Here is a 20656-nt window from a genome sequence, read left to right as displayed (position 1 = left end):
AACCCTACAATTTTGAAATTTTATAAAATTAGAAATTAAATTCTTGAAAAGAAGGTTTTAAAATTAAGCAAAACTAATTTCTTACTCTCTCACACAATGCTTGCTACAAGTTATGTAAGAACAACAATTCTTAATTTGTGCTTGCTTATATAATAGAATAGATATTGTGGCCCAAATTAATATATAGTAGCATTACTTGTTTTATTTATTTTGGTTGAGAAGAAACAAAGAGCTGTCTTTGTTTTAATACCTAAAAAAATTTAAGCGATGAGAACAAGCTTGTGCAACTGAGTTTTCCCAGGGAGGCATTCTGTTGCAATTATGCGAGAGTCTTAAATAAAAACAGTGGCCGGCCGGCCGGCCAAGCAAAATTTGGCCTCATACTACTGTCTCTGCTTCCATTACAAGTACTAATAACCTCTCACAAAGCCATTAATTCTCCCTGCTCTTATCATCATCATCATCATATATCAATTAACAGAGGTAATTAAAGAGATCGATAGAGCTGCATAATCTCAGGTAGCATTAATTAATGGCGGACAAGGCAACGTTGGCCAAGGCAAGAAGAGAGCTAGAGGATCTGTATTCAGGAATCCCCGATGAGTCGGTCAACCTCACTTTCGGAGACCTCGCCGAGGTGAGTAAGCAAAACAACCGAAATTCGGGCCCTCTGCACCCCGTTTCTGAAAAGAAAGAGGAAACCTCCCCCCTCACCAAACTGCCCAGCCTGGACTTCAGCCGCGGCTTGGAGGCCGCCGCGACCGATAATCATCGTCACCACCACCACCACGATGACTCGGCGTGGTCGTCGAAGAGCCATCGCCAGCACCACGTGATCCGCCATGCTAATCATGCAAGCGGATCTCAGGATGATGAGATGGTGAGTAACGTGAGCGGCATGACCATGAGCACGTATGAGCAAGGAGGAAGAAGGAGGAGGCCGGGAATTCCTCACTCCAATATCTGCACTGTTTGCAGTAACTACATCTACATGTGCCGCAACCGTTGCCTGGTAAAAAAAAATTAAAAATACATAATAAAATTCTCTAATTATTTATATATTCGTAGTCATCGTCTAGCTAGCTAGCTTGTTTATATTTATAGTCTAGGCCCCGGGGTAATAGATATCAGGCATTTAAATGGATTGAAAATGACGTGCTGAGCATGCATGCAGGTGTGCGGAAGAGTGTATTGCAGACAATGTGTGGAGATAGGGATGGGAGAGATGACAGAAGGAAGAAAGTGCATCGAGTGTTTGGGGAGAAGGTTCAGCCAAAGGTGATCCTCCCTTACATCTTCCTCCAATGATTTGGTGGTTTGATTCTTTTAATTACCTTTTACCCATAATTATGCGACTATAATTCACCTAATAAGTTCACGTACGTTTACAATTGATCAATAATGAGAACATTACGCAGAAATTCTTCTGTTGTTTAGGTACATACATTGCTATTAATGATATTAATCCTTTACTAATTATTTTATTATTATATTATTAAACTATGGATATAATAATAATGATGATAATTACATATTATCTATAATATCGTTATTAGTAAATTCTAAATTTTAAAATTTTACGTACTAATTTATATTGATATTAATATATATACATGCAATTAATATTTGGTTGAGTTATAAGTCATATTTTGTACCTGGAAAACAAAGAGAAAGTCCTTCATCATCTTTAGCATGTTAATATGAATTTTTAAAATACAAATACTGAGTTTTTTACTTGAAAATTGTTCATTTAAACATGTTTTTTTTTAATTTTTGGTTTCCTCTTACAAAAAAAATTTAAAAGAGGTTTACTAGCTAGGCACATTTGTTAAGATGCATTTAATACATTTTATTTTCAATATTCGAATATTTCTGTTAGTTATTAAAATATTTTAAAATATGATATATTTATTATCAGTCAATAAAAGTATTTAGTACTGAAAATAAAATATAGCAAATTCACCTTAACAAGTGTTAATTCACATGAAAGTGAAGTATTAATTCACATGAAAGCGAAGTATTAATTCTATGGGAAATGTTATTTACTCACTCATATGTTAAATATATAATACATTGTATGTTCTATTAATATAGAATGTTGTTTTGGATCCACTGCACTCGTCGCAAAGTGGCTGGCGAATTAATACACATAACCCGTAGGCTGTCGTTGTATGATAAATCTTTTATTAAGAGTAATATTACACGTGCATGGTCTTAGTTGAAAAATGTCTTGTTTTTTAATATTAAAAATAAAAAAATAAATATTTAGCTAATATTTTATTATTAAATAAATATTTTGAATAGGTACATACATAGGGCAGGACAGACGGGGTGTTGCATGAGGTGGAGGTACCAGGGAATAGTGATGCAGCAAGAGTTGAAGTGGGCGGAGAAAGGGCCGAGGAGGAGCGGCGAGAGGCGGTATGGCCAGAGCACGATGATGGTGTCGAGATCAAGAAGCCCAATGACGCCTTCGCCTAGAGGCCATGTTGACCATGGCCATAGCAGCAGCCCATCTTTTGTGATGAACTCGCCTTCGCCATATTCCGCTTACTCTCCCACTAACCATCCCCTCCCCTTCTAGCCTAGCTCTGAATTCACTTGCTTTGCTTGCGTCTCTATATGCTTCGCCATTCCTTTTTCTACTACTTCAATCACCACTATATATGTTGCTCTTTAATGTTAGTATTATAATTGATTTGTTTTATTTATTTTCTTGTTCACTACTCACAACCCTCTTCTTTAATTTGGTGATAAGTTAATTTCTTTATTTTGATCAGGTATAGAGGACGGTGTCCTAATCGAGTTCTTTACTTGTATTAGTTAACGAATGTACTTTATACCAAAGAAATGAAAAGTGAACTTGTTCCAGAGACATATATATATATATATATATGATGTATTACATAAAATTCTATTTTAATTACATAGAGTAGAGTTGTAAATGCTAGTCAAATACCTATTTTATAACCTTTTTGCCGCCTTTCAACATGGATTAAAAGCATAATTTATGGAAGCTTAATGAATTTGTTAAAAACAAAACGGTAATTCTCATCCTTCAAACATATCTACTGTTCCGTTCGCATCTTGTTGGTGTCAAGCGCACGCCGGTCGGTGAGAAAAGCCATATTCATAATGTGTAGTTCTTGGATGGACCTTGATGAGAAGACCCATTGCTGGAAAGGGCATTGGCTGACGGGTGAAACCTTCATCGGGATAAATCTTGGAGCACTCGAACATGGTAACCAGCCTGTGGATGCTGGTCAGAGTTTCAACCATTGCAAACTCGTTTCCCAGGCAGCTATGCATCCCTCCTCCGAATTGAGACGGAAGGGTAGCCGCCAAAACTAATGTCTTTTAGTGCATTTCTAAAGGCACCAAACACAGGCGGTATCATCATCGTCAATTCTTGAGCAACTCGCCATGCATGTATATATACTTCATCTTCTGTATGTCAGAACAGGTTAGCTTTTGATCTTCTGCTCTGTCTCTGTTCCTCAATATACCGATTTGTTCTAAATTAAAGCCAAATGAAATGTAAATGATGAAATTAGTGAGTCCATTCCTTTCGTCACGCACATATATAATAATTAAGCGTATGGAACTATGGATCGAGTTTCTATTTTCTCACCTTCTAGGATGTGATTGTATGTTTGTTTGTCTCGGGAAATCTTCCAAACCATCAAGCTTAGAAGGCTTGCAGCAGTGTCATGACTGGGAATCATTAAAATAATGATATTATCCACAACCTCCGCTTCTTTAATGGCTTCTCCACTATCATCTCTCAGTTTGATCCTCCTTTCTCTTCTCCAGAATTGGCAAAAGCAGCTTCACAATCATTTCTCTTGCTCGCATCTTTCCCAGTGAACGGTGCATGGGAAATTTACGGGACGAGACCAAACTGCTCCGAAAGCTTGAGTGAAATCGTCGCACAAAACGTGCCTTCCCATGCAATGTTAAAAGTCAGTTTCTTCATGAACGCAACAGTCGTTAGGGTGTCTTCCGCTTCTGTTTCCCTTAGTGATATACCGGTGACCTCATCACCATCTGTTTGACGTAGTTCTGCAGGTTTTCTGGTTTCAAGAAGCTTAACATGATGATGTAAATTTGTGAAAAGGGAATTTAGCCCTTTCTCTTTTTTATTTTTTTTTTGCAATGCATTTGCAAATATGTAAAGTGTAGGTGATGGTGTAAATTTGTAAAGAATAATATTATTTATACATATAAGGTTTTTATATGTGGATTTATAAGGACTTGAATGACCATTTTGCCTATTTCTCTCATTTCTAAATGACCATTTTGCCATTTCCTCTCTTCCTTCTCTCTCACATTCTTCTAGTCGAAGTCGCAGCCTCTCCCAATAAAATGATAGGTTATAAGCGAAGGGGGTCGATCTCTGCCAAAAACTTATATATCAAGTTTCTTCAATTCTTATATTTAAAAAAAGAAATTGGAGCAAAGATGAAAAAAAGATGCACAGTCAGACCGAGCAAGCGACACTGAACATCGCTACACCAGCTTCTAGATTGACCTTCATCGTCGTCATTGTCGCTCCATCCCCTGCTCACGCCTTCTTTCTGTGGGTGCATATATATGTATATATAATATATACATGTATATATTTTTATTTCATATATCATTTTATCTTTTTACGTATCTAATGTAGAGTCCACTTAAAATATTTTAAAAAGTCAGTGACTTGCCACATCAGCGGAAGCACACGTATCTTGAATCAAATTTGAATCGTAGATAAAATTGCAATTAATCAAGAAGAGTTAATTAATAAATTAAAACGTTTAAATAAAATTGTAAAAACCTGATAAGATCCGACTTTTTACTGCTATTAGCCCTTATAAATATGTACATTTAATTTGCCTGTATTCGGGAGCATGATATCTTCCTTCTTGTACCCCTTTCTTTGTTCTTTCCTTTCCGTAATTTAATAAGAAAAACCTTCTTTCTTCAAAGCTCACTGCCGGCCATTCTCTCATAATTCATTCATCTCCTCGGAAGGACAAAATCCAGACATAGCGTTAACAAATTAATATATATCTCGAAATCTTCATAAGCACACTTAATTGATGAGTAATTAGTTAACTTTGGATTCCATCAATGCGCAATAACTAGTCGACTGTAATAGAAGCCAATATATATGCCGAGGTGCGACCGTTCGACTGACGACGTCAGAAACCATATTCATAACAATGGAGTAGATCTTGGGCGGACCTTGATCGGAAGACCCATCGCCGGATAAGGCATTGGCTGACGAGTGAAGCCTTCGTCGGGATAAATCTGAGACCACTCGAACATGGTAACCAGCCTATGGATGGTGGTCAGGGTTTCAACCCTTGCAAACTCGTTTCCTATGCAGGTATGCATCCCTCCTCCGAATGGGACGTAAGTGTAGGGAGGTATCGGTTTAGACGGCTTGTTGAAACGATTTGGATCAAACTCTTGTGGATTCCCAAAGATATCCTTGTCCATGTGAGTTTCACAGGCCACCCATAACAACTGTAATTAATTAATAATAATCACAATTAATGATATATATAATGAAAAAGTGCTTTCATTAATTAGGAAAGGTATTTTAAGGATGCAGAGATATCAAATTACCTGCCATCCTTTAGGGATGTCATAGCCGTCAAAGTTAGTGTCTTTGAGTGCTTTTCTAAAGGTACCAAACACAGGCGGTATCATCCTCATCAACTCCTGGGCAACTCGCCACGTGTGCTTCATCATTTGTATGTCAACCCATGTTAGCTTTTGATCTTCTGCCCCGTTTCTGTTCCTCACTATGTCCATTTGTTCTGAATTAAAGCCACGCGAAATGTAAATGAAATTAGTTAAACGCACACAATCACATTGAATTAATGTTATATATTTTCTCACCCTCTAGGATTTGATTGTATGTTTGCTTGTCTCGAGACATTTTCCACACCATCAAGCTCAGAAGAATGGCAGAAGTGTCGTGGCTGGCAATCATCATGGCAATAATATTATCGACAACTTCCTCTTCTTTAATGGCTTCTCCATTTTCGTCTCTTAACGCCACCAAGCATGAAATTAAGTCGTCCGTCGGACTTAAAACCCCCTTTGAAAGATCCTCCTTTCTCTTCTCCAGAATGGGCAGAAGCTGGCTCACGATCCTTTCTCTGGCTCGCATCCCTTTCCAGTAAAGGGTGCCTGGGAAATTCACAGGAAGAGACCAGACTCCTTTCAGAGCTAGCATAAAATCATCGGAAAAAATTTGCTTTGTGTGCTCATCCCGAATGCCGAAGAGGATGTTACAAGCAATGTTATAAGTGAGCTTCTTCATGAAAACAACAGTTTTTATGGTGTCTTCCTCTTCTGTTTCCCTTAGTAATAGACTGGTGACCGCATCGTCCATCTGTTTGACGTAGTTCTGCAGGTTTTCTGGCTTCAAGAAGCTTACCATTGCTCCTTTTATTAATCTGTATCTGTAAGCATATATAGAAGAGAAAAAACTTTCTATTAAAATATTCCCCATCATGAACATATATTTTCTTAGAATTAGTTAATCACCTTCGCCCGGTGAGCTCCATGACGTTGTTTTTTCCTACAATGGTGGACGCCGTCCAGGGTTGTTTGGCAGCAAGAACTTCATCATCAGAGCCAAGTATGAACTTGTTACCCGCTTGGCCGACGATAATCACGGTTTGGGCACCCATTAGAGAGGTTTTGAATATTTTACCATATTTCGACACCCTCTCGCTGATCCATTCATGGCCGCGATCTTCCTTCTGGGCCTGAAGGAAGCTGAGTGTCTCGCCAATCAGAGGCCAACCCAGAGAGCCTCTTGGGAGATTTTTGGATCCATTTGATCCTTTCTTGAGAAACTTGAAAAGAAAAAACACAGAAACCAAAGTAATAACGGCTAAGGCAATCAAGGGCATCTCTTCTGCCATTCCTGTTTAATTTCTCCAATCTTGCTGTCTATGTGCTTGTTACCAAAGAAAATGAGAGAGAACAAAAGCAATTCTCAAAGAGAGAATTCTAAGGAAATAACTAAACTTTGATTCAAGAATAATAATCACACTTACAAATGCAATCAAGTGATCTATTTATAGGCCACAAGATGCAATACAAACCACACAATTTCAATTATTCAACTAGACATAATTATATCTAATGGGCACTCACACACTTAAAGTTAAATGGATTTTAGCTATAATACATACCTAATATTAAATGGATTTTAGCTAAAATACATACCTAATAAAGCACTCATAAAGTTAAATGGATTTTAGCTATAATATCCACCTAATAGTTAAATGGATTTTAGCTAAAAAAACACACCTAATAAAGCTCTCACATACAAAATAAAAATAGATTTCTATAAATTGGTTTTTAATCTTCATTAGGATTAAAAATAATCCTTGGGCCTTCTCCAAATAATATTCTCCATGGGTTGCTCAAATTGGGCCTTAATTCTTCATGGGCTTGAATTCTTCATGGACTTGATTTCTTCATGGATTTGATTTCTTCATGGACTTTAATTTTTCATGGGCTTGATTTCTTCATGGGCTTGATTTCTTCATGGATTTGAATTCTTCATGGACTTTAAATTTTCATGGGCTTTAATTCTTCATGCCTAAAAAAAATAAAAATAATTTAATATTATTAATAAATTATATATTATATATATGTATTACACATGGCACATATATATATATATATATTATATTATATTATATATATTACATGAATGCATATAATGATGTATATGTATTATATATAATTTTATATATTATTATTATTATTATTAAATTTTACTTTAAAATTTCATTTCATTCATTTTTCAATTTAAACTTGCATATAACCATAAAATATATATTAATATCTAATTTAAACTATTTTTAAGATCAAAAGAAGGGTATAATTATAACAAAATTTTTATAAAATTAACCACTAATCATACCCCCCAACTTAAACATTGCTAGTCCCTTAGCAATCAGATTATACACCTGCCAAACTTTATTCACAATAACTGTATGAATGTAAAAATTTCAAATTCGAAACCGAAATGCATAAAATTAAATAAATAATTTAGCATTCTAAATCAGATTTTTGGTTAAAGGTCATACAATCTCAGGAATGGAAATTAGGATAACCAACACACAGACTTACTCCCTCGAAGTTTTGACTTCAAATCTTACTATGGATTTTCTCTCCAATAAAAATGATTCCTCAGGTGTACACACAAGGGGGTGCACCGTTATAAGAGTAAATGCAGAACAAGTTCAAAACTCGGTGCCATCCCAAATACAAGGAACGTATTTTCATGAAAGAATAAGGAAATTGACATAGCTTCATGATTGGAATAATGCTCTAGATGAGTAACTTCTGAATTTAAACATGATTCCCTACTCCAAACTCAAATTCTGAGATCACATGATTTATAGCATCAAAAGGGACCAGACTGGGTTGTAATGGGGCTATAAGGTTAATACGGGATGTCAAAGAAAAGGTAGAGTGTGCAAAGGGTGTGTCGGGAATTTTTTTTTTTTTTTTTTTTTTTTAGCATTCATTTTGAAACAGTTATGCTGAATAACTAAGAGAATTTGCCCCCTTTTTTTCACTTTTTTTTTTTCTTTTTTTTTCTTTTTCTTTTTAAATATGAAAATAGATAAACAGACTAATTCCCAAAATCACACCAGATTGGATAAAATTCATATGGTTATGGGTTAAACAAGGGTAACGAAAGAAGTTGTACTACAAATGGCTCAAATGGGCTAACAAGAGGTTGATTTAAAGAAAAAAAAAAATAGGCTCAAAATGAAAGAAATTGATCCCCCTATCATGCTTCTCAGTCATCTAATTCATAGTTTGAAACCAGTCAAATTCATCCGCTATCATACTAGACATTCAAAGCGAATTGATATTTTGAAGCCATTGAAAAGATAAGATAAACAAGAGAGCATATTTAGAGTAAGTGTTATTTCACTCAGAATTAACGGTTATTAGGCTCAAACACTTGCTTGGGTAATAGTCTCCACTTCTGTTGAGGGATCATACAGTGTACTAATCAGCTAATTACTGTTACCTTTGACTTTATGACCGATAATCAATTTTTAAATTTTGAATCCTCGATGAATGTAAATTACTTATTCTCATGCATAAACGTTTTCAAATGAGAAATCAATGCATTCATGTTTCGTATTGTAAACTTAACCGGCTATCAGTGCATAACTTTAAAGCTTTAGGAATAGCATTATTTAAAACACATAATAATTTTTTTTTTTTTTTATAAGAGTAGATAAAGACAATCAATTCCCACAAGACTACAAACTAGTAATTACAAACTCACAGTTAAATATAAATCAGATGATTCATGACTAGACCTTACACCCCCCAACTTGAATTGCAGTAATAAATCAGGGTTGTTAGGAATACCTGTAACTCCACAAGTCCATAGATTTGCTGTGAACTGCTAAAACTTAAACAACAAATGAGCACACCATATATATATATTTATATTTTCACACCAAAATAAAAATTTCATGCAAGTCATAAGATAAGCAAAATGCGTCTCAAGAGTACAAAAAGTACTCCTTACTCAGCCATCTTATCAAAGACTTTGCTAACAACATTCCACAGTTTTGTTTTTTTTGTTTTTTTTTTTTTTTGTTTTTTTTCAAGAACACAACCAAAAAAATTCTGCGAGTTGTACAATAACTAGATGCGTCTCAAGAGTACAAAAAGTACTCCTTACTCAGCCATCTTATTAAAGAGCATTTCTCACAGTGATAAATCTAAATTAATCGGACCCATTTGGCGCTTGTTACTAATTGCCTTAGACCAGTCTATCCGAGGCTCATGAGGATCGTACTGTGGAACATAAGCATGTAATTTCTCTAATAGCTTATCAATGGTGGATGCAGAAATGAGAATCTTTCTTGCTGAACGAGAAATGAACTGTTGGTCCACAGCCTGATCAAGAAAAGAGAGTAACCCATCGAAAAAATGGTTAACATTTAAAAGTCCAATGGGTTTGGTATGGAGATTACTCTTGGCCCAGGAGATTATACAAAAGATTTCTTCAAGTGTTCCAAAACCTCCTGGTAAAGCAATGAAGGCATCTGACTGATAAATCTTACAAGCCATGCGCTCAGACATAGAAGTCGTTTCTATAAGTTGACCGCGTGTAATCCCGGAGATATGTGGTTCAGCTAAAGGGATTGGCATTATACCTACCACAGATGAATTTCCAAGATGCATAGCTTGTGAAACATAACCATTCAATCCACGACTTCCCCCTCCATATACCAAATTAATTTTTTTCTCTCCTAATTTTTTACCAAGTTCGTTCGCTGCAAGTGCGTAACAAATATCACTCCCAAGTTGAGAGCCACAAAGTACACATATGGTTTTAATTTGACGAACGAACTGCCCTTCCATGTTTGTTTCTTTTGTATGTCCTGAAAAGAAGTTTGGAGATCAAAAGTAGCTATACAACAATTCAACAGGAAATAAATACAAACAAAAATCTTGCGTATATATAAGTAGTTGTGATTGTGGCTCACATCTTCCTCTGGTTTTACGTCCAGAAACGGCTTAAACACTTTCTATGAAGTGGGGATAAGCTTCCCATCCAATTTTCTTATAGATTGGCAAACAGGGTCGTTTTTAGTCAGATTCCCAAGACTATAGCGCTGGTGGTCACTTCTGAACTGGGTCCATAAAGCAAGAAGTTCTCTTTGCACTATTCCACACGGATGCGTCTCAAGAGTCAATCGGATATCATCCAGAGACTCCTTACTCAGTCCATCCTTTATGAAACTAATTTTATCTTCTCGATTTATGGACGTAAACCCCACAGATTTGCATCGTGTGTTACAGGTCCATCGAGCACATTTGTAACAACCATTCACTCTTTTCGCTCTTCTTTTCTTCGCAAAACTACTCTTCCCTAAGCCTGGAAAATGCTTAAAACTAGGTGAAGTTTCACCAGCTAATCGAACTTTTGCTTCGATCAGCCAACGAATATCTTCAGGGATGTTATTAAGCATCAACAACCTAAGTCTTTCACACCTAGCAACATAAATTTTTTTCAAATCATTCTGCGGGAGAGATGGATAGTACTTGTGAATTTTTGAGAGATAAAGATCCATTTTTTTTTTTTTTTAACTATACTAAGAAGAAAGTAAAGAACTATAAACTTTACAAAAGGGATGAGAGTACCTGATCGGAGAATAACACAAAGGAGAGAAGACTGAGCTCAAGAAGGGTGGCTTGCCTTATACAGATATGGAGTCTCTTATAGAGCAATGACCATCACTATTTTACACTCGGCTCGAGGCATGCCATAATTACAGGGTCAGGCTTGGCGTCTCTTTTTCAACGCTTGGTGCCTCATTTTTCAACATTTGGCAGTGTGCCTTATCCTTTATAGGGCAGTGTGATTGCACTGCCCAAGAAAAGATAGCTACCACCAGCGTCAATTCTGTCTCTCAATTCAAAATTTTTTTTTTTTATATTATTATTTTATTGTTTTTTTTTTTAATTTTTTTATTCTTATTCTTATTATTATTATTAATTATTATTTTATTTTATTTATTTTTTTTTTTTTTTGCACAATGGATCAGTTTCAAACACCAATAAAATCAAGTACACCTTACCCCCCAACTTAAATTGCGCATTGTCCTCAATCGACAATAAAAGGATAGAAGATAGGCATACCTGGTGGTCTTCAATGCATGAACTTGTATGCAAAAAATTTTTATTTAGACTGCACACAGAGAAACACTATTTGAATCAAAGTTAATTAAGTAATGCAGAAAATGAACAACTTATATATAATTCTTTATTATTTTATTTTATTTTTTTCTTTTTTTATTTAATTTTATTATTTTTTTTATTTTTATTTTTTTTTCAGATCTATAAACATCCATTTAACCTAAATGGAAAGGTGGTCTTTTAACGTCAGATTCCCAGACGATAGGAAACTTTCCCTACTCATCAGATGATGATGGATCATCTAAATCCACAACTCCTTCATTCTCCTCAACACTACCCTGGTATGGTTTCAACCTATGACCATTGACTGTTAGAAGCTGTCCTGACTCCAGATTTTCTATCTCAAATGCCCCATATCCTGAGATGGACTTGATTACAAAGGGGCCGACCCATCGAGACTTCAATTTTCCTGGGAATAGATGCAATCGAGAATCATACAAGAGTACCCGTTGCCCTACCTGAAAGCTTTTTCGAATGATGTGCCGATCATGTAACTCTTTCATGCGAACCTTGGCCAATCGTGCATTTTCAAATGCTTCATTCCGAATTTCCTCAAGTTCATTCAATTGGAGCTTCCTGGATAAGCCTGCTTCAGTTAGACTCTTGTTGATCTTATGAATTGCCCAATATGCTTTATGCTCAATTTCCACCGGCAGATGACAAGATTTACCGTATACTAGCCTATAGGGAGACATTCCCAAAATTGTTTTGTAAGCTGTCCTATACGCCCAAAGAGCGTCTACTAGTCTTAAGGACCAATCCTTACGATTAGCAGCAACAGTCTTTTCCAATATGCGCTTAATCTCCCTATTGGCTAGCTCGGCTTGACCATTGGTTTGGGGATGGTATGGTGTTGCAACCTTATGCAGTACACCATATTTCTTCATTAATCCTGCCACAACTTTATTACAAAAATGGGAACCCCCATCACTGATGATTGCTCGTGGCATCCCAAATCGACTGAATATGTTTTCTTTCAAAAATTTCACGACAGTCCTATGGTCATTTGTTCTGGCCGGGATTGCTTCTACCCATTTGGACACATAGTCAACAGCAAGTAAGATATATTCATGACCAAATGAATTGACAAATGGGCCCATAAAATCCATACCCCAACAGTCAAAAACTTCTAACACTTGGATCGGATGTAATGGCATCATGTTTCTCCTTGACAGACTTCCTAACCTTTGACATCGATCGCAATTTGAACAGAACTTGTACACATCCTTGAACAGTGTCGACCAATAAAATCCACTCTGAAAAATTTTTGCAACTGTTTTCTTGACAGAAAAATGGCCTCCACATGCAAGAGTATGACTGAAATTGATGACACTTTGTTGCTCATGATCGGGTATGCATCTACGGATGATTTGGTCAGGACAATACTTGAAGAGGTAGGGCTCATCCCAAAAGAAGGTTCTGACTTTTCTGAAGAATTTATGCCTATCTTGCTTACTCCAATGGTCTGGGATCAGACCAGTTGCCAGGTAGTTCGCAATGTCGGCATACCAAGGGACAACAGATGATGCACGAATAACATTTACTTTAAACAGTTGCTCATCAGGGAAATTGTCATGAATTGGTTCATCAAATTGTGTGAGATCTTGACTTGGAATCCTTGACAAATGGTCAGCCACCACATTTTCTACTCCCTTCTTGTCTCTGATTTCAATGTTGAACTCTTGCAGGAGTAAGATCCATCGGAGCAGACGGGGTTTTGCATCTTGCTTTGTGAACAAATACTTCAGAGCAGCGTGATCAGTAAAAATGATCACTAGTGACCCTACGAGGTAAGATCGAAACTTGTCCAGGGCAAAGACAACTGCTAGTAACTCTTTCTCTGTAGTGGTGTAATTCTTTTGTGCCTCATTAAGAGTTTTGCTAGCATAATATATCACATGAGGTTTCTTATCCTTCCTCTGCCCTAACACAGCTCCTACCGCATAATCACTAGCATCGCACATAAGTTCAAACGGGAGGGACCAATCAGGGGACTGAATGATAGGTGCTGAAATGAGTGCATCTTTCAATTTATCAAAAGCATTTTGACAGGCAGGACTCCATTCAAACGGAACATCTTGAGACAACAAATGGCACAAGGGTCTTGTTATGGTGCTAAAGGAAGCAATGAATCTCCTATAAAACCCTGCATGTCCCAAAAAACTTCTGATGTCTTTCACATTCCTAGGGATGGGGAGTTTTTGAATTGTTTCAATTTTTGACCTGTCTACCTCCATCCCCCTAGATGAAACGATGTGCCCCAAGACTATGCCCTGTTTCACCATGAAGTGACATTTTTCCCAATTGAGTATCAGATTTGTTTCCTCACATCTTGCTAAAACCTTTTTCAGATTCTCCAAACAGGCCTCAAAGTTACTTCCATAAACAGAAAAGTCATCTATAAACACTTCAACAATTTGCTCAACCATTTCACTGAAAATGCTCATCATACACCTTTGAAAGGTGGCTGGAGCATTGCATAACCCAAATGGCATGCGCCTGTATGCAAATGTCCCAAATGGACATGTGAAAGTTGTCTTCTCTTGATCTTCTAGTGCAATTTCTATCTGATTGTACCCTGAGTAGCCATCTAAGAAACAATAGTAGGCTTGGCCTGCTATTCTCTCCAGAACTTGATCCAAGAAAGGCAAAGGAAAATGATCTTTCCTTGTCACAGAATTGAGCTTTCTATAATCAATGCACATACGCCATCCTGTCTGGATGCGCGTGGGAATCAGTTCATTGTTCTCATTTTTTACAACAGTGACTCCAGACTTTTTGGGTACTACCTGTGTTGGACTTACCCACTTAGAATCAGAGATTGGGTAAATTATTTCAGCATCCAATAGCTTAAGCACTTCTTTTCTGACAACTTCTTTCATGTTGGGATTTAATCTCCTTTGCATTTGCCTAACTGGTTTTGCTCCTTCTTCCAAAAATATCTTATGAGTACATATCAAAGGGCTAATACCTTGCAAATCTGAAATGGTCCATCCTAATGACTTCCTGTGTGCTTTTAGAACTTCTATCAATTGTTGCTCTTGCTGAGGTGTCAAACTTGAAGAGATCACCACTGGGAATGCTTCCCCTTCTCCTAGAAAGACATACTTCAAATCACTGGGCAATGGCTTTCTCTCAGGCGTGGACTGATGGCTATCAGGAGCCATGAGCTTACTGTCCAAGTTTCTTAATGGCTCTAAACCAGGCATCCATGTAGGCTTCTCACTTTCTTTGCTTATGACTTCCACTTCTTTTATTTCTTCAAGATCTTGATTTCCTTCTTTGGGTCTTCTCATGAACTCTTCAAAACAGTCATTGGTCAGTGTTTGGATCAAGTCTACCTCCTCCACTTCACTCTCAGTGTCCTGATGTTTGGCTACCCTGAAGATATTCATTTCTACAGTCATGTTCCCAAAAGATAGCTTTAACACACCATTCCTACAGTTGATGATGGCATTTGATGTGGCAAGGAATGGTCGACCTAAGATGACTGGCACAGGAGGTTGAGGCCCCTGATGCGGCTGGGTGTCCAAAACGATGAAGTCCACTGGAAAGTAGAACTTATCGATTTGTACCAGAACATCCTCCACAATTCCTCGTGGAACTTTGACTGATCGATCAGCCAGCTGAAGGGTCACTCTAGTGGGTTTAAGCTCACCTAATCCCAACTGTTGATACACACTGTATGGCAACAAATTGACACTAGCTCCTAAATCCAAGAGTGCCCGATCAACCTTTTGACTTCCTATGATGCATGTAATGGTTGGACAGCCTGGATCTTTGTATTTGGGAGGAGTTTTCAATTGGAGAATGGCGCTGACTTGTTCAGTCAAGAATGCCTTTTCATGCACATTTGTTTTCCTTTTGACAGTGCACAGATCTTTCAAAAACTTTGCATATGAAGGTGTTTGTTTGATTGCATCCAACAGCGGGATGTTGATTCTCACTTGCTTAAACACTTCATATATATCTGCATTTTGTTGCTTTTTTTTCAAATGATTCAACCTTTGTGGAAAAGGTGGTTTGGGCCTGTATTGAATTTCTTTCTCATCTTCTTTTTGTTTTTCATTTTTCTCATTTTTTTCATTTTTCTCATTTTTCTCATTTTTTTCATTTTTTTTCACGGTGGATTCATAATCTTTTGGTTCTTTTTCTTCATCAACATGTTGGTTTATCCTAGGATCAGTTGGTTTCTCAATTATTCTTCCACTTCTTAGGGCAGTCACTGCTTGCACTTGTTCATGAGTGTTGGTTTCACTATTTGAAGCTTCTACCTGGTTGGTTTGCCTAATTGGGTTAGGATTAGTTTGGGATGGAAACCTTCCGGGTTCTCTCACACTCAATGTTTGTGTTATCTTGGTCAACTGGCTCCTAATGTCTTCTATGGCTCTATTTGTTTGGTCTTGATTTTTGACAAGCTGAGCAACCTGATTGTTGATACCTGTTTGACTTTGGATGAACTGGTGCAAGGTATCTTCCAAAGATCTCCTATGAGGAGGTTGGTAAGTATTGGATGAAGAACCTTGATTTTGTTGAAAGGTGTGTTGTTGTGTAGGGAAGGGAGGTTGAGAATGATTTCCAGAATCATTTCTCCAAGAAAAATTGGGGTGATTTCTATTATTGGGATGGTATGAATTGTAGTTCTGATTATTCCCATAATAGGCTCCACTCTGATTTTGATTTTGTCTCCCCTCAAAGTTGTGTGAATGATTGTTATTAGTCTGTCCATACAATACCTCCTTGAAAGCAGGTAGGGTAGGAGATTCTTCAGTTGAATGATCTGTTGCATCACACACAGCACACTTTACTTCCACTTGATTAACAGATTGCACCTTTTTGGGTTGCATGTTTTCAACTTTCTTTGTTAAAGCAGTTAATCTTGCATTTAAATCGTCACTCTCACTCAGTTGGTATCTCCCTCTAGGTTGTGGATTTTCTCTTGAATCAAGAGCAGATGTTGGACCAACTTCCCAGTTCCTTGCATTCTCAGCCAATGTGTCAAAGAAGTGGAAAGCTTCTTCTGGAGTCTTCTCATAGAATTCTCCATTGCACATTGTAGAAACTAGCATTTTCAATTGGGGAGTGAGTGAATCATGAAAGAAACTGACCACTCTCCATTGCTCAAAAGCATGGTGCGGACAAGTGTGAAGAAGGTCTTTAAACCTTTCCCACGCTTGAGCAAAATTCTCATTTGGTTTACAGGCAAAGTTCATGATTTGTCTTTGAAGAGTAGCAGTTCTGTTGGCAGGGAAGTATTTTTTTAAGAAAGTTGTTTGCATTTCTCTCCAAGTTCCTATAGATCTAGGTGGGAGAGTGCTTAACCATATTTTTGCCTTATCTTTCAATGAGAATGGAAAGAGTTTTAATCTTATGACATCCTCATTTGCTGTATGGTCCATGCAAGTGCTACATACTTCCTCAAATTCTTTCATATGAGTATATGGATTTTCAGAATCCATGCCATGAAAAGTTGGTAACAATTGGATTGTGCCAGGTTTGAAGTTAAATCTATGATGGTTGATGGGAAGAATAATGCATGAGGGGGTTGTCTGCCTAGGAGGATGAAGATACTCCCTAAGGGGTCTGATCATCTCCTGATCAATGGGATCAGGGTCACCGTGGTACTACCACGTGCAGACATGTTCTGTGGAAGTGGCATGTTCTCATTATGTTGAGACATGAGTGACTGATTTTCTACAGTTTTACCTGACCTAAGTATCATACACTATGCACAAATAAAAATAAAGTAAAAAGAAACAGAGTTACCGAATTTATCAGGAGATGCTTATTCTTATATTTTTTTTTCCTTTTTGTTTTTGCCTCAATCTCCCCGGCAACGGCGCCAAAATTTGACTGCACTCTCACCCTGCAATTAAAACACAAAACAAAACACAATAAAAATTTTATATTTTATTTATTTATTTAGGCGAGAGGTTTATACTCGCCAGTGTACGAGTGCAGTTGTAGTTCAAATTTAAATTTATACTTTCTGGATAAGTCCAGGTCGTCCACTGAGAGATTTATTTATGGCAAAAGAAAAAAAAGAATGTCACACACACGCACACGCATTTAGATGGATTGATAACATGATTTTTTATATTTTTTTTAGATAACAAATACTAGAAAATAAAGCAAGACAAAAGTTGAAATAAATACTAAACGTGAGAATATGAAATTGGAAAGTACTTGAGTTAAGACAATTTCAGTGCCAACCCGTTGATTCCCAAATATTAGCATAAAAGATTAGCAACATTAATTTAATTTCAGATATGAGGATTTGTTATTAAATGCAATTAAAGATAATGATAGCTCTAGTTTAAGCAATCCCCATACATGATATGCGGGATTCTAATTTAAGAAACTACCATAAATTCAATTACAATTAATACACAAAACAACTAAATTAATCATCCGGGTTTGGGTATGATAGCGTTTCCAGTTCTAGTAACTCTCATGCGTGACATGAAAGCTCTAAGTTAGGCTTACGCTCCAATCTAAACCTAGTGATTTTTCAATAATCAAAACACACTCATATTGAAGTTTAAACCAATGTTACTCATTTAAAGCGTAGCTTTCTTTGGGAATCATTGGCGTTAGACACTGTCCTTGCCTTAACCCAAGATTAGATTTAGCTACTCATCTCTATTAAATTAATTGACAACAATTTAAATGACATAATTTAAATAACAGAATTTAAATGACAGGAATTAAAATAGAAGAAACTAACCGGCCATTTAGGCGGTAGATACAAGAATTAAAATTGCAAGAATTTAAAGGCATAAACTAACCGTCCATTTAGGCGGTGAATAATAAAGTAATAATAAATGACATAAGAATTTAAAGGAAGAAAGTAAGATCACAAGAGAAAATACTAAAGAAAATGAGAGAGAACAAAAGCAATTCTCAAAGAGAGAATTCTAAGGAAATAACTAAACTTTGATTCAAGAATAATAATCACACTTACAAATGCAATCAAGTGATCTATTTATAGGCCACAAGATGCAATACAAACCACACAATTTCAATTATTCAACTAGACATAATTATATCTAATGGGCACTCACACACTTAAAGTTAAATGGATTTTAGCTATAATACATACCTAATATTAAATGGATTTTAGCTAAAATACATACCTAATAAAGCACTCATAAAGTTAAATGGATTTTAGCTATAATATCCACCTAATAGTTAAATGGATTTTAGCTAAAAAAAACACACCTAATAAAGCTCTCACATACAAAATAAAAATAGATTTCTATAAATTGGTTTTTAATCTTCATTAGGATTAAAAATAATCCTTGGGCCTTCTCCAAATAATATTCTCCATGGGTTGCTCAAATTGGGCCTTAATTCTTCATGGGCTTGAATTCTTCATGGACTTGATTTCTTCATGGATTTGATTTCTTCATGGACTTTAATTTTTCATGGGCTTGATTTCTTCATGGGCTTGATTTCTTCATGGATTTGAATTCTTCATGGACTTTAAATTTTCATGGGCTTTAATTCTTCATGCCTAAAAAAAATAAAAATAATTTAATATTATTAATAAATTATATATTATATATATGTATTACACATGGCACATATATATATATATATTATATTATATTATATATATTACATGAATGCATATAATGATGTATATGTATTATATATAATTTTATATATTATTATTATTATTATTAAATTTTACTTTAAAATTTCATTTCATTCATTTTTCAATTTAAACTTGCATATAACCATAAAATATATATTAATATCTAATTTAAACTATTTTTAAGATCAAAAGAAGGGTATAATTATAACAAAATTTTTATAAAATTAACCACTAATCATACCCCCCAACTTAAACATTGCTAGTCCCTTAGCAATCAGATTATACACCTGCCAAACTTTATTCACAATAACTGTATGAATGTAAAAATTTCAAATTCGAAACCGAAATGCATAAAATTAAATAAATAATTTAGCATTCTAAATCAGATTTTTGGTTAAAGGTCATACAATCTCAGGAATGGAAATTAGGATAACCAACACACAGACTTACTCCCTCGAAGTTTTGACTTCAAATCTTACTATGGATTTTCTCTCCAATAAAAAGGATTCCTCAGGTGTACACACAAGGGGGTGCACCGTTATAAGAGTAAATGCAGAACAAGTTCAAAACTCGGTGCCATCCCAAATACAAGGAACGTATTTTCATGAAAGAATAAGGAAATTGACATAGCTTCATGATTGGAATAATGCTCTAGATGAGTAACTTCTGAATTTAAACATGATTCCCTACTCCAAACTCAAATTCTGAGATCACATGATTTATAGCATCAAAAGGGACCAGACTGGGTTGTAATGGGGCTATAAGGTTAATACGGGTTGTCAAAGAAAAGGTAGAGTGTGCAAAGGGTGTGTCGGGAATTTTTTTTTTTTTTTTTTTTTTTTTTTTTAGCATTCATTTTGAAACAGTTATGCTGAATAACTAAGAGAATTTGCCCCCTTTTTTTCACTTTTTTTTTCTTTTTTTTCTTTTTCCTTTTTAAATATGAAAATAGATAACAGACTAATTCCAAAATCACACCAGATTGGATAAAATCATATGGTTATGGGTTAAAACAAGGGTAACGAAAGAAGTTGTACTACAAATGGCTCAAATGGGCTAACAGAGGTTGATTTAAAGAAAAAAAAAATAGGCTCAAAATGAAAGAAATTGATCCCCCTATCATGCTTCTCAGTCATCTAATTCATAGTTTGAAACCAGTCAAATTCATCCGCTATCATACTAGACATTCAAAGCGAATTGATATTTTGAAGCCATTGAAAAGATAAGATAAACAAGAGAGCATATTTAGAGTAAGTTATTTCACTCAGAATTACGGTTATTAGGCTCAAACACTTGCTT

General features: G+C 35.9%; 3 protein-coding genes across 3 annotated transcripts; 1 reads left to right on the top strand and 2 right to left on the bottom strand.

The window, feature by feature from the left end:
• Positions 1 to 293: 293 nt before the first annotated feature.
• LOC127811726 (extra-large guanine nucleotide-binding protein 2-like) lies at positions 294 to 2787 on the top strand. The gene is made up of 3 exons (XM_052351880.1): positions 294 to 1012; positions 1175 to 1278; positions 2305 to 2787. The coding sequence occupies exons 1-3, from the start codon at positions 533 to 535 to the stop codon at positions 2582 to 2584; spliced, it is 864 nt and encodes a 287-aa protein (XP_052207840.1). The 5' UTR covers positions 294 to 532; the 3' UTR covers positions 2585 to 2787.
• A 2075-nt stretch (positions 2788 to 4862) lies between these two features.
• LOC127811694 (taxane 13-alpha-hydroxylase-like) lies at positions 4863 to 6953 on the bottom strand. Its single transcript, XM_052351816.1, has 4 exons — positions 6544 to 6953; positions 5890 to 6458; positions 5614 to 5807; positions 4863 to 5511 (listed from the first exon to the last, which is right to left on the bottom strand). Exons 1-4 carry the CDS (start codon positions 6924 to 6926, stop codon positions 5197 to 5199), a joined length of 1461 nt encoding a protein of 486 aa, XP_052207776.1. The 5' UTR covers positions 6927 to 6953; the 3' UTR covers positions 4863 to 5196.
• Positions 6954 to 12587: 5634 nt separating this feature from the next.
• LOC127814034 (uncharacterized) lies at positions 12588 to 15547 on the bottom strand (the record flags this gene model as incomplete). The annotated part of the gene is made up of 4 exons (XM_052355259.1): positions 14558 to 15547; positions 13640 to 13834; positions 13061 to 13438; positions 12588 to 12814 (listed from the first exon to the last, which is right to left on the bottom strand). Coding segments are annotated over exons 1-4 (1407 nt in total), but the record flags the coding sequence as incomplete, so codon positions are not given.
• Between the last annotated feature and the right edge of the window lie 5109 nt (positions 15548 to 20656).

Source organism: Diospyros lotus, chromosome 1 (genome assembly GCF_014633365.1).
Source record: "Diospyros lotus cultivar Yz01 chromosome 1, ASM1463336v1, whole genome shotgun sequence".
Classification (NCBI taxonomy): Eukaryota; Viridiplantae; Streptophyta; class Magnoliopsida; order Ericales; family Ebenaceae; genus Diospyros; species Diospyros lotus.
The sequence above is the reverse complement of the archived record's forward strand: the minus strand, read 5'-3'. Positions and strand labels throughout refer to the sequence as shown.